Source organism: Dipodomys ordii, unplaced genomic scaffold (assembly GCF_000151885.1).
Source record: "Dipodomys ordii isolate 6190 unplaced genomic scaffold, Dord_2.0 Scaffold43, whole genome shotgun sequence".
NCBI classification, from domain to species: domain Eukaryota; kingdom Metazoa; phylum Chordata; class Mammalia; order Rodentia; family Heteromyidae; genus Dipodomys; species Dipodomys ordii.
Window position 1 is genome coordinate 98,205 of NW_012267259.1, and position 12,385 is coordinate 110,589.

The 12,385-nt window shown below is 37.7% G+C and overlaps 1 protein-coding gene across 1 annotated transcript; it reads right to left on the reverse strand.

The window, feature by feature from the left end:
* Positions 1–385: 385 nt before the first annotated feature.
* Positions 386–11,589, reverse strand: Ier3ip1 (immediate early response 3 interacting protein 1). Its single transcript, XM_013018967.1, has 3 exons — positions 11,389–11,589; positions 2,162–2,263; positions 386–1,563 (listed from the first exon to the last, which is right to left on the reverse strand). The coding sequence occupies exons 1-3, from the start codon at positions 11,477–11,479 to the stop codon at positions 1,508–1,510; spliced, it is 249 nt and encodes an 82-aa protein (XP_012874421.1). The 5' UTR covers positions 11,480–11,589; the 3' UTR covers positions 386–1,507.
* Positions 11,590–12,385: the final 796 nt, after the last annotated feature.

Below are 12,385 nucleotides of genomic sequence, written 5' to 3' on the forward strand. Positions count from 1 at the left end.
GCACAAATTTGGATATTTCAACTGATAGGCCTAAAGTACATTGCCTCTTTAACAGGCTTGGTTACTTACAGGAGCCCAGTGATTTAAGACTTTCAGGTCTATTTTGTTAGTTTCACTGCAAGCCCACAATCCAAAGATTATCCATTTCTAATTCATGCACCACCAACAGGTATTCTATACTTATGCTACGGTGTTCTAAGTAATTTAAATAACAGAATAAAACTTACTCACAAAATGTTGGCACTTCAGTGATTCAATGAAGAAAAAATGGATTGTGAATGTTTGCTTTCACAAATTTCTACTTGTCAGTTTTACAACATTGTACATACTTGAGATGACTAATTTTAATAGACATTTTTATGCTAAGATACAAAAAAGTAAGTGCTTGACTTGGAAATTTCAACTTTATTTACAAAAGTTCTCCTATAAACAAAGATGCCATTTTACTCCTTTAAAATATTATAACTGATCACTGTCATGAAAACCATTTACATACTTTCAATCTTTCTACATAAAAGTGAATTATGGGATGAGCAAACAACATCACAGGGTAGTCTAAGGCATAAAAACAAAACAAAATTTAAAAAGAAGCTTTCTAGCATGAATGCTAGAAAGTACAGAAAATTGAGAATCACATCCATTAATGTACTGCTACGCCAAGAAGTGGAAATAATATTAGGTGGCAAATGTTCACAATAAACAGTCTTCTTACACATATAGTTTATGACGTTAGGATTGTTCATACAGGCTATTTGTGATTTTTAAGTCATCACTGTAAAAAGGGCACAGACTTTACTACATAGGTTTTTCTACCCATGAAAAAGAATTATCGTTATCATTATGATCTAATCATTTAGGCCAATTTAAAATAAATGTATGAAAAGAACAATGAAAGAAAACACGTTTGACTTAGAAATTGGAATTCTCCCTGAAATCAGAGAGCACTGCCCCTTATAGTATCAATACATTTGAGTTCTTCATAACAGAGACAATATACAGCTTAAGTATTTAACCAAAGAGTATGAAATAAAATGGTCCAAATTACTTATCATTTATATGTAACTTAAATCCTTTATATTTATCATTTATATGTAACTTAAATCCTTTAAGTTTCATCTAGCAGATAGTCACTCTCATATCATAACTAAAGGAATTTAAAAACTTTGGAAAACACTTTATCCCTGAGCAGTGATAGAGGAAGTGACAGCCTTGTACCCTTTTAACAATCTTTACCACAGCATGAATTATTAACAGTCAGCAGTCAAATGTATTCTAATCCTGCAGCACTATGGTTTCCGAAGATCTGATCTTTTGTAATGAAACTAGTGTAACATTTTTTAAAAAATCAGATAAATAGAACCTCTGGTTTTATTGTCAACTTTATAGTTTTGTTTTGTTTTTTTTGTCAAGTGCAAGATCAGCCTGCTAAGAAATGTTCTAGCAATGACTGATGTAATATCTTCTGTTGGCATCTTGTCTTCTGAGTCTTCATTTCTCCAACTGATGTTCAGCCAAATAATAAAAGCAATACAATAGTAACTGAGTTTACTATTATCAATGGCACTGAAAAGAAAAAAGAAAATTTGTTAATATGAGGAAAAAGGAAGGGAAAAAACCCTAAATGGTAACTAGCATTCAATTAGATGGAAATATCTAACTATCTAACAAACAATATGCAATCATAATAATGTTTAAGTGTTTCTTACAAGGAAACATTAAAAATTGGACTATCATAAAAATCAAATATTATTTTTAAAGGGGGCTGTAAATCTTGGAATTAAGGATAAACTGTACACTAGATCAAGAAGAAATATCTTTGATGGTGCCTTTCAACTCTGGGAACAGAGTGGACCTAGGCAAATCAGTATGTCTGCACATCTGAGATTACAAATACAGTGCAAAAAAGGTCTGTAGCTTACTCACTAAACTTAATTTATGAACATTGAATCCAAAGTTGTCAATAACATAGTAAAACAGAAAAAGAAGACCTAATTACATTATTTAAGTATAAGGTATCTGAATTCTTGATCTGTTTGAAAATATTTTTCCAATGGAATGATAGATATAAGATCTTTATTTTTTCTACTGAAAGGAACAGTTTCTAACTTTGCTACTGAAAACAATTAAAACTTTTGAGTGCTCTACAACTTTTTCTTCTTACCTCTCATCACAGTTCTTACAGATCGAATAAGGTTCATTAGCTGAGATTTAATTCCTGGCTCCTCTCCAAATCCACCAATTCCCTGGTCTGTTCCCCAGCCAACTGTATAATATAAAGATGATTAGATGTGTTAAAATTTATCATGAACTCGTCTTTCTCTCTCAAGTAATTTTTAAAAAGAGAAGTTTAAGCCCTTATTAAAGTTATAAGCTATAAAAATCATTATATTAAATAAAGTTAATAAAATATTGAATTATTTTAGTTTTTATGAACAGCAATATTAACCTTTCACTTAATTTATACCTTGAGTTTATAAAATAATCTACAATCCAAATAGTCCATGGCATATTATTTCACTGAAGATGACTGTTGTTACACCAACTGGGTTGCTATTCCCTCCTTTTTCAAAACAGCAAACAAGGATTTCTCACATCCAAGCTGAAAACTAAAGAATAGTGTCAAGCTGAATAATTGTTGGCTCAGTTAAGAATTTACAAAATCCAACATAAAACCATTGTAGCTAAGAATCACTACATTTCTTGGGGAAATTTTACATGGTCAAAGCTTAGTTAGGTCGTCATGTTTTAGTCTGCTAGCAGGACATGACTTTTTCCCATTTTCTTTCATTGTCCCTCCTCATTTCCAACTGTGATGAGAGGACTGTAGCCCACTATACTTGTTAAGTTTCCTTAAGTGAATCTTTTACCTTCTTCTGTGTTATTTTCCAATGATAAACCATTATCTATCTTTATATTCAATTCCTTTTTAATACAATATACAGTCTTCTTAATACTTTCATGCCCTTATTTTTGCAGTTTGTCCTCTTGTCCTCATTTTAAGTCCATTTCACCATCTCATATGATTACATAGCTTAATTCCTGACATGCTAACTCCTAAACTTGACAGAGAGAAATGTCTTTATGTCATACATCAAAGAACCAAGAACTAGGATACATGATTTCACTTTGCTTAATTAGTTTTTATAGATTTTTATTTTTATTTATTTATTTTTTGTCAGTCATGAGGCCTGAACTTTGGGCCTGGAGACTGTCCCTGAGCTCTTCAGCTCAAGGCTAGCACTACACCACTTGAGCCACTTCTGACTTTTTCTGCTCATATGGTGCTGAGGAATCGTACCCAGGGCCTCATACATGCAAGGCAAGCACTCTACCACTAAGCCACCTTCCCAGCCCCTTAATCAGTTTTTATGTAGTTGAAATAAAGGTTAAAATGGAGTGGTTGCTTTTTGTCACTGACATATGTTGAGGTATACAACCAAACATTAAAGTTCAAAACAGAGCTGGTAGCCTTGAGCAAAAAGAAGCTCAGGGACAGTGCCCAGGTCCTGAGTTCAAGATCCAGGACTGGCAAAACTAATAAAAAAAAATTAAAAAAAAATAAACTAGGTGAATATAAATGGGTAAATATTTATAAACTTTTCATGTAACTTAAGTTTGAAAGACAAGTAAGTTAAAATGCTGAAATAGCAATTAAATAAAATTCAAGTACTCTTGGCTTCTTAAAAACAAAAAACAACAGCAACAACAACAACAAAAAGCAAACAGAGCTGGTATTTTTCTCCTGCTTCCGCTTCAAGATTTAGCTCAGGTTCTGTTTATAGCCCTTCCAGTTCACAAGATTTCACTATTTTTTGAGCTTTCAGGGCATAATTACCTCACAGTAGTTACTACCACAGCCATAAGTGCTTCCATAGGTGCTTTTATAATCTTGCTATTCCAACCCTTTGACGTTTTCCCTTAAAGAGTTAAAAAAACCAAAATTTGGTGATCATTCCCATTGTCTACCCAAAGTCCTTAAACTAATATTATGTAATGAGCCAATGGGTTCTGAAACCAGTTCCCTATGGGAACAAGGGACATTGTTTCCCTATTATCCATTATGGGGTACATGTTAAATACAGCTTCATCTAGGTTTGTCTTCAGTTTCAGAACTTATCCTAATTGCTTTCCACATATCATAATTAACTTTTCTCCTTGCTCCTCAAATAATCCACTGACATAGTGAATCTTACCATCTTGATTTGTTGTTTTCATATTTTCCCCATTAGATTATGAATTCTTAGAAGATAGGAACTACAATTTAGGGATCTTTCTTCATCCTTCCCACACCACATGACCCACAGTTCCATTTCAAGCATTTGGTAGTTTTTTGGAGATAAAAGAGACACAAATTTTCCAGTCTCAGCTGGGTTTGAACTTCAATCCTCAGATCTCAGCCTCCTGAGTAGCTAGGATTTCAGGCATGAGTCACAGGTGACTGACTGGCTATATGCACCTATTTTTAATTAGAAATTGCATTTCTCAGCAATTATTTTTGCTTTTAAATCTGTTCCCAAAGTAGATTTACATATATATTTTTTATTGTGAGAGGAATGACTTCAACAAAAATATTCGGACATTAAACTTCCATTCAACAAAAAAGGATCAAACTCTGTAGCAGAATTACTTTAAGAAAAAAAATTAGCATTAAAGTATTAATACATATGGTAAATTCTTGGGTAATTATAATCCAGTTTCTATTCTTTTGCCACTAGAATGAAAAAACAAAACAATTTAGAGTGGAGAGCAAATAATTTATCTATATATGTCACAGAAATATACAAATGTGACAAGTAAAAGACCAGGTGCTAAAGATTACTTTTTACTATAACAAATAATTTCCCCTTAACTGCTATGTAGGGAGTCTCAGTTGTTTTTCTCAAGAACCTAGCCAAAGCTTTATGAAGTTGCTTTTTAAAAAAGGAAGATTTAATTTTGTGGCTGTCATGTTCACAATTCTAAGGCCTAGCAAATGGTAAGGCCAGCTAGGCGGAGTCATTGTCATAATCTCAGGAATGAACTCTCACAGAAAAAGTTTACTGATCGCTGTATCAAACATATTCTGCTACTCAGACTTCAAAAAACTTACATACAAAATGGCAATCCGTCCATGCTGAGTCAATAATTCTCAGCTAGACACCTTCTTCAAAAAAAGTATTAAATGTTACTGAATTTGTATATAAATGCAATGCTGGGGCTGGGAAAGTGGCTCAGTGGTAGAGTGCTTGCCTTGCATGCACGAGGCCCTGGGTTCAATTCCTCAGCACCACATAAGCAGAAAAAGTGGAAGTGGCACCGTGGCTCAAGTTGTAGAGTGCTAGCCTTGAGCTGAAGAGCCGAGTTCAGCCCCACAACCAACAAAAAAAAAAAAAAATGCAATGCTATCATAATCATTAAAGTTCCTAAGTACACACACATGTACACACACACACACACACACACAAAATCAGGTATTGAAAACTGGTTTCAATGCTGGGTGCCAGGCTGGCAGGTTTGAGGCCAGCCTGGGAAGGAAAATTTGTGAGACTCTTTAATAAGTTACAAAAAAAGCTGGAAGCAGAGATGTGACTCAAGTGAGTGCTAGCCTTGAGCACAACAGCTCAGGGACAGCATTGGGTCCTGAAATTAAGCTCCAAGATCAGCAAGGAAAAAAACCCAAACATTCCATTACATAAAGTCAACATGATTTCTGAGTAATTTGTTTTTATCTTTCCACATAAAAGATAAAAATTGTTAAATAATATATAGGCCTTATCTGCTTCTTGATCTGAGTAATTATAGAAATATATTTATGTTCAAGCCATAGTATTGGCAAGAAAAAAATTCATTCATTAAAATAAGGTATGCTGAATTAAAAGATAGTTAGTTTAAGATTATTTTAATTCTACATAATTCCCAGACTCACATAGTAATTCCCATTTAATCTATGATAAAATTCAACAAATGCTATTTAGAAGTATATAATTAAAGAGACACTTATATGTTCATGTGGAAACATTCCCAAACTGTCATGCTAGAGCTACGTCTGTCTCTTACAAAATGCCGTGTTCTTTATATATTTATGCAATTCTGACTAAGACTGATCCCTTCAATATTCTCCCTCTACTATTTAAGTTCAAACAATACTTACTATTCTAAGCTCTAAAATTATAGCAATCATTTAAACCTTAAGTAAGAACTTGTGATTTTTTTAAACTGTTTACTATGTAGTAAACTATGTGACCATAGATCCTTCATATGCTGAAACTCTAATACCCAAGAGAATGGTATCTACAGATAAGAGTCTTCAGAAGATAATTCACACTAAATTAGTCATATGATTTGTAGCATTGTAGGAGAAAGATCTCTGCCATGTAAAGGCCAACTGTAAGGCAGGAAGAAGGCCCTACCAGAACTGGACTGTGCTGGTACCTAGATCTTGGACTTCCATTGTCCAGAACTAAGGAAATAAATTTCTATTGCTTAGGCAATCCAGGCTATAATACTTTGTTATGGCAGCCAGAGTACTGTTTCCTATTTATTTCATATTATGTCATTGTATCACAGCTTCATAGTGGATTCAGTAAGTATGTGTCTAATTGATACTAAGTACCCAAAGAAAAACTTGAATAAGAACAATGCTATGAGTATGAAAATTCACTATTTCCCCTCTCACATTAATGTTTAGAACCCAGAAGAAACAACACATTCTCTATTCTACTCAATACTAGCTCAAGTGTTTGCATAAATAAGCCCTCAGATCAGGAATCCTGTGAATATAATAATGGTGGAATTATTTAGTTATTTAGAAAGCACTTACTGACTTTCAGAACTAGAAAGATAGAGAATCTTTCTCAATCTACCAGAGGATGGAGAAAAGAAACTACAGTGGTTGTTATGGCAATGAAGATGGCCCAAAATGGCTTGTGGAAGATGGAAATGCCAGCAGTAGGCTTAAAGGATGTGCCAAGGTGAGTTAGCCAGTTGAAGAAAAATGGTCCATCTCTGAAGGCAATGGTGAAGGAAATGGTGTGAGAAAAGGCTCAGCCCTGAGCTATAGCACCAAGGTGAGACTGTCACAGGGGGTCAGTTCTGGGGAAGGGAAAGAAGAAAGAGGCTATGGATATTGAAGAAGTGGAGAACTGCAGAAGAATAGGCTCACTTTGCCTGGAAGGTATAAAGAGAATAAAGCCTGAAGCACAGTGACCAGTAAGGAGGCAATAAGAGCTAAGGAGTACTTTAGGTTATTTCCAATGGTTTTGGATAACTTAACAGTTTATCCACTTAGATAAATGGTTATAGTGTTTTCCTTTAGTTTTAGGATCATATTCAAAATACACCCTCCACAACTCAAAGTGGATCAAAGACCTGAAACCTCAAAATTATTGCAAGAGGGACTAGGAGTAACACTAGAACTCATAGGCATAGGCAGAAACTTTTTTTTAAAAAGAGTCCCAGAGGCACAGAAAAAGACTTGACAAATCGGATTATATCAAAATAAAGTTTCTGCACAGCAAAGGACATAGTTAAACTAGAAAGACAGCCAACAAACTGGGAGAAGATACTTAACAGCAATACATCTGACAAAAGCCTAATATCCAAAATACACAAGAAGCTCAAGAAACTAACCCCTCCGAAAGCTAATAAACCAATCACTTATATGGAGTTAAGGACTTCTCAGAAGAGGCAAAGAAACATGAGGAAATGCTCAAAATCTCTGGCCACAAAGAAAATGCAAATCAAAGCAGCTCTGAGATACCATCTCACCCCAGTTAGATTGGCCAAAATAAAGAATTTGAACAATTGGACTGGGAATGTGGTTTAGTGATAGAATGATTGCCTAGCATGCATGAAGCCCTGGGTTCGATTCCTCAGTACCACTAAGCAGAAAAAACTGGAAGTGGTGCTGTGGCTCAAGTGGTAGAGAGCTAGCCTTGAGCAAAAACAGCTCAGGGACAGTGCCTAGGCCCTGAGTTTAAGCCCCAGGACTGGCAAAAAAAAAAGAATGTGAACAAATGCTGGCAGGGATGTGGGGAAAAGGGAACCTTATTGCACTCTTGGTGTGTATGGAAAATAATACAACCTCTCTGGAGAAATCTGGAAGTTCCTCAAAAAATTTAACATACACCTTCCCATACCACATTTGGTTATCTACCTAGAATATCTGCAAGACAGGACACTGTAAAGACACTTGTGCATCTATGTTCACTGCTGCACTATTCATAATAGCCAAGTTATAGAAACAGCTCAGATGCCCTACAATGGACTAATGGATCAAAAAACATAAGCAAAAAGAAAAAAAAGCCGGTAGTGGCGCTGTGGCTCAAGTGGTAGAGCACTAGCCTTGAGCTGAAGAGCTGAGGGACAGTGCCTAGGCCCAGAGTTCAGGCCCCATGACCAGACCCCCCTCCCCCCAAAAATGTGGCAAACAATGAAATTTTACACAGCCATTAGAAAGAACATGTCATTTGCAGGGAAATGGATGGACCTAGCATAAATCATGTTAAGCCAAGCTCAGAGACACTAACAGGGCATACTTTCCTCTTATTTGTGGAACCTAGACCTAAAATACACCAGGACATGATAAATTATGCAGGACTCTAGGCACTCACTGAGACCAAAGGCAGATACTCTTAGGGGAGAAACCCAAAAGCACAATCTCTCTGTCTCTGATCAAAATGATATTTAGTGAAATGAATACCAGGAAATGTAAAAAAGGTAGTTTTTTTTTCTTTTTGCAGGGAGCAAAGAAATGGAGGTACAAAGTGTAAAAAAAAATGTAGCAGTGGTACTCAGAAGACACTATATCAAAAATGAATTATACAACTTGTGGGCTGGGACGGGACCAAAAAAAAAAAAAAACTACAGGAGAGCAAAGAAGCGGTAACAAAAAGAAATGTACTCATTTACCTAACTTAGGAAACAGTAACTCCTCTGTACATCACCTTTGTATTAACAATAAAAATTCAAAAAACACACCCTCCAATAAAATATTTCTATGCTACTTCTGGGATGAAATAGATAAGTGGAAGACAAAGTTCTGGAGGGCAAAGTATATGTATTATCATTTCTGGGCCAGTCCAACATTTTGTGGCAGTTTCCATATAGGAGTCAAATCTCAATCACCTAAAAACATTTGGAAAATAAACTCTTTTGAACTTTACTCCTAGAAAAGTTGAATGTGGATCTGGACTATTGTTTAGGTATTCTATTTTTTAAAATACATCTCTAATAACAATAGAATTTTTGATACCTTTGTTGAAAATCAACAAATCGTTAAGTATAAGAATCAATTTCAGGTTTCTGAATTCTACTTCATTTGTCTATATATTGTTTTGATTACAGTGATTTGTAACAGGCATTAAAATTAAAACACACACACACACAAAACATAAAACACCTAAATCCTCCAACTTGTTCTTCTCTTTTAAGATAGTTTGGGCTGGGTTAGGTGTGTGGTTCAAATGGCAGCATCTGCCTAGCAACCTAATTATAAAAGTCAATTTCTTAAAAAAAAAAAAAAACTAACTTGGAATTTTGGTACAAATTGTATTAAATCTGTAAATCATTATTATCAAGTGTTGTAATCTGTGCACATAAGAGGTACTTTAAAAGTCCCTGATCTTTAATTTCTTTTGAAAATTCCTTGCAGTTTTCCTAAAAAGACTTGTTCTTTTGTCAAATTTTTACCTCTGTTTTATATTTTTGATACTAATTTCTTTAACTACCTTTTATAATTGTTTATGTATAGAAAGACAATTTGTTCTTATATATTTTCTTGCAGATCATAACCTTGTTCATCAGCCTCATATCCGATATTTTTTTTAGGGGGGGGGGTCCGGTCGTGGGGTCTGAACTCTGGGCCTGGGCGTTGTCCCTCAGCTCTTCAGCTCAAAGCTAGTGCTCTACCACTTGAGCCACAATGCCACTTCTGGCTTTTTCTTTTTGCTTATGTAGTGCTGAGGACTCGAACCCAGAGCCTTGTGCATGCAAGGCAAGCGCTCTACCACTGAGCCACCTTCCCCGCCCCCATATCTGATAGTTTCTGAGGGTATAATTCAACCAGTAACAAGATCACTCTTAATTTCAATGTAGTATAGTGGTAAAGGGATAGACTTGGTCAGAATACTTTGTGCTACCACTTTCTATCAGGTGAGCTTTACAGAAGTTACTCTTTGTGCTTCAGGTTCCATCAAACAGGAACAACAACAGTAATTATCTTTTAGAGTTGCTGTGGGGTCACACAGTGTATATGTAAAGCACTTGATACAGATACAACACATAATGACTACCATATAAATACTACTGTTATATTATTCCTTACAATCACCCATCTCCATTTGCCCTATTTGGAACAGTTCTTCCTACAACCATTCCTCTCCTTTCTGTTCTCCATACAGCAGCTGGAAGGATCTCAAAAACACAAATATAGTTACACATGTCCTTGCCTATGACTGTCTTCACGTGCCTGAGAATTTTCTAGACTGCTTACAATCTTCTCAACCTTATAACTTCTCCCAACCCTTCGACTTTACCTAGTTAATAATTTCTCACTTATCAGATTTCAGGTTGGGACATATTTCCTCCAAGAAGCTTTTGCAAATTCAAAGATAGCATCACCCAGCACTATAGCTAATATTTAGCATACTTTTTAATTCAGACTAATTTTATGACAAGGGCAAGGTAACTGCTGTAACATCAGCTCCTACTACAAGGGTTTGGCACATAACTTGTGCTCAATAAATTCCTTTTTAGGTAATAAATGAATCAACCTTGCTTGCGTTTGAATTTCAAGGAATACAGCCAGAAATAGCCTGCGCAAACTGGCACGCATACATTTGCGTTTTCATCTTTGATTCCTCGAGTCTAGCAGTCCTTGAGACAACAATCTATGCTGAGTCAATCACTAGGTGGCTGGATGTCCTAACAACTTTCAGCCCTTTCTTTTTCCCTCTTTAACCCTACAGCCCAGGGACACCCCTATATTGAGGCCCATCAACCCATTCCCCTAATACTACTCAAGCGTGAACCACGCCCCCCCCCCAACTCGGAACTCAAAACTCCAGATCCTAACTTTTCCATCAATGAAATCCGCAACCGGACGACGCTACCAAGTCACCGACGGCAGCCTGCCTCGGGCGGGGCGGGGTGGGGGACGCCTGGGGACGCCCCCACCCCGGCCACCCTCGGGCGCACGCAGTGGGGCGTCTGCTCGCAGCTGTGGACTCAAACATTGGAGCCCCCCGCCCCCCACACCAGGCCGTTCCGCTCACCCCGAACCACCCCCGTCCGCGTTCCTCCGGATCGCCCCCCCACCCCCGGCCCGCGCACGCGCGCGGCCCCGCCGGGGTCCGACCCACCCCCACCCCGCCGCGGCTCCCCCGCCAGCTCCACCCGGGCCCCACTCACTGTTTTTAAGAAAGCGCTCCTCATGCAGCACCGCAATGGCGTTGACGCACAGCAGGGCGGCCTGCAGCAACGAGTACAGAGTAAAGGCCATGGTTGCTGGAAGCCGGCCGGAGGCCCAACCGACTGCGCTCTCCTACCGCCGCAGTGGACGTGGCGCCGCCACAGCCGCGGCGCTTTCCGACGGGAGCCGGCGTGGCCCAAAACGCAGGCCTCTCCAAGGAGCCCCGCCCACCGGACTAAGACCCGCCCTGCGCTTGCGCCGGCAAGGCGGGTCCGCCCTGCTGTCTAGATTGATGCTGTCTCTTGCTGTCGCCCCGGCTCTTGAACAAAGGGATGTGGCTGATCTCAATTGACGCGCCAGATTTCAAAGACTTAGAAGGCAAGAAAGGATGTAAGATACCTTAGAATTTTTTAAACGTTGAGTACATACATATTGGAATAATGTTTTGAATAAAATGAGAGGCAATAAGATACTCAACACGTTTTCCATCCGTTTTTACTTAGTTTACTGTGGATCTGAAGCTACTGAAATTTCATAAGAAGTTTGCATGCTTCTGTGAAAAGTGCTGCCCGAGATACTCTTGAGAACTGTATGAGGTGTCAACATTTCAACATTGCCATTTTACCCCCTAGGTAAACTGTATTTTGACAGTTTTGTTTGTTTGGGCTAATACCAAAGTTTGAACTCAGGCCCTGGTGCTTGCTGGTCTTGCTTGTGGTGCTCTGTCACTTGAACCACAACAACAGCCCAGCTTTTAGCAGTTATTTTGGAGGTAGAGTCTCAGACTTTTATCAAGCTGGCAATTCTGCAGATCTCAGCCCCCCCTACCCCCCGTGGCTAGGATGATAGGCAAGAGCCACTGATGTCATGCCAGTTTTCAAAAAATTAAAAATAAAATGACATATCTTAAAATTATTCTGTGGAAAATCTTCTTTCCTTTACTAAATTCTAGCCAGGATCTTCTGAACTGTCTTTTGGAGTAGGCCTCTATCTTAG

What these genes read in the sequence shown, in the direction of transcription:
- Ier3ip1 (XM_013018967.1), bottom strand. Translation starts at nt 11,479, where the DNA reads ATGGCCTTTACTCTGTACTCGTTGCTGCAGGCCGCCCTGCTGTGCGTC. An exon ending in GGAGCGCTTTCTTAAAAACA is followed by an intron (nt 2,264 to 11,388) that starts GTGAGTGGGGCC and finishes TATATTATACAG; the next exon opens with TTGGCTGGGGAACAGACCAG. An exon ending in TGTAAGAACTGTGATGAGAG is followed by an intron (nt 1,564 to 2,161) that starts GTAAGAAGAAAA and finishes TTTTCTTTTCAG; the next exon opens with TGCCATTGATAATAGTAAAC.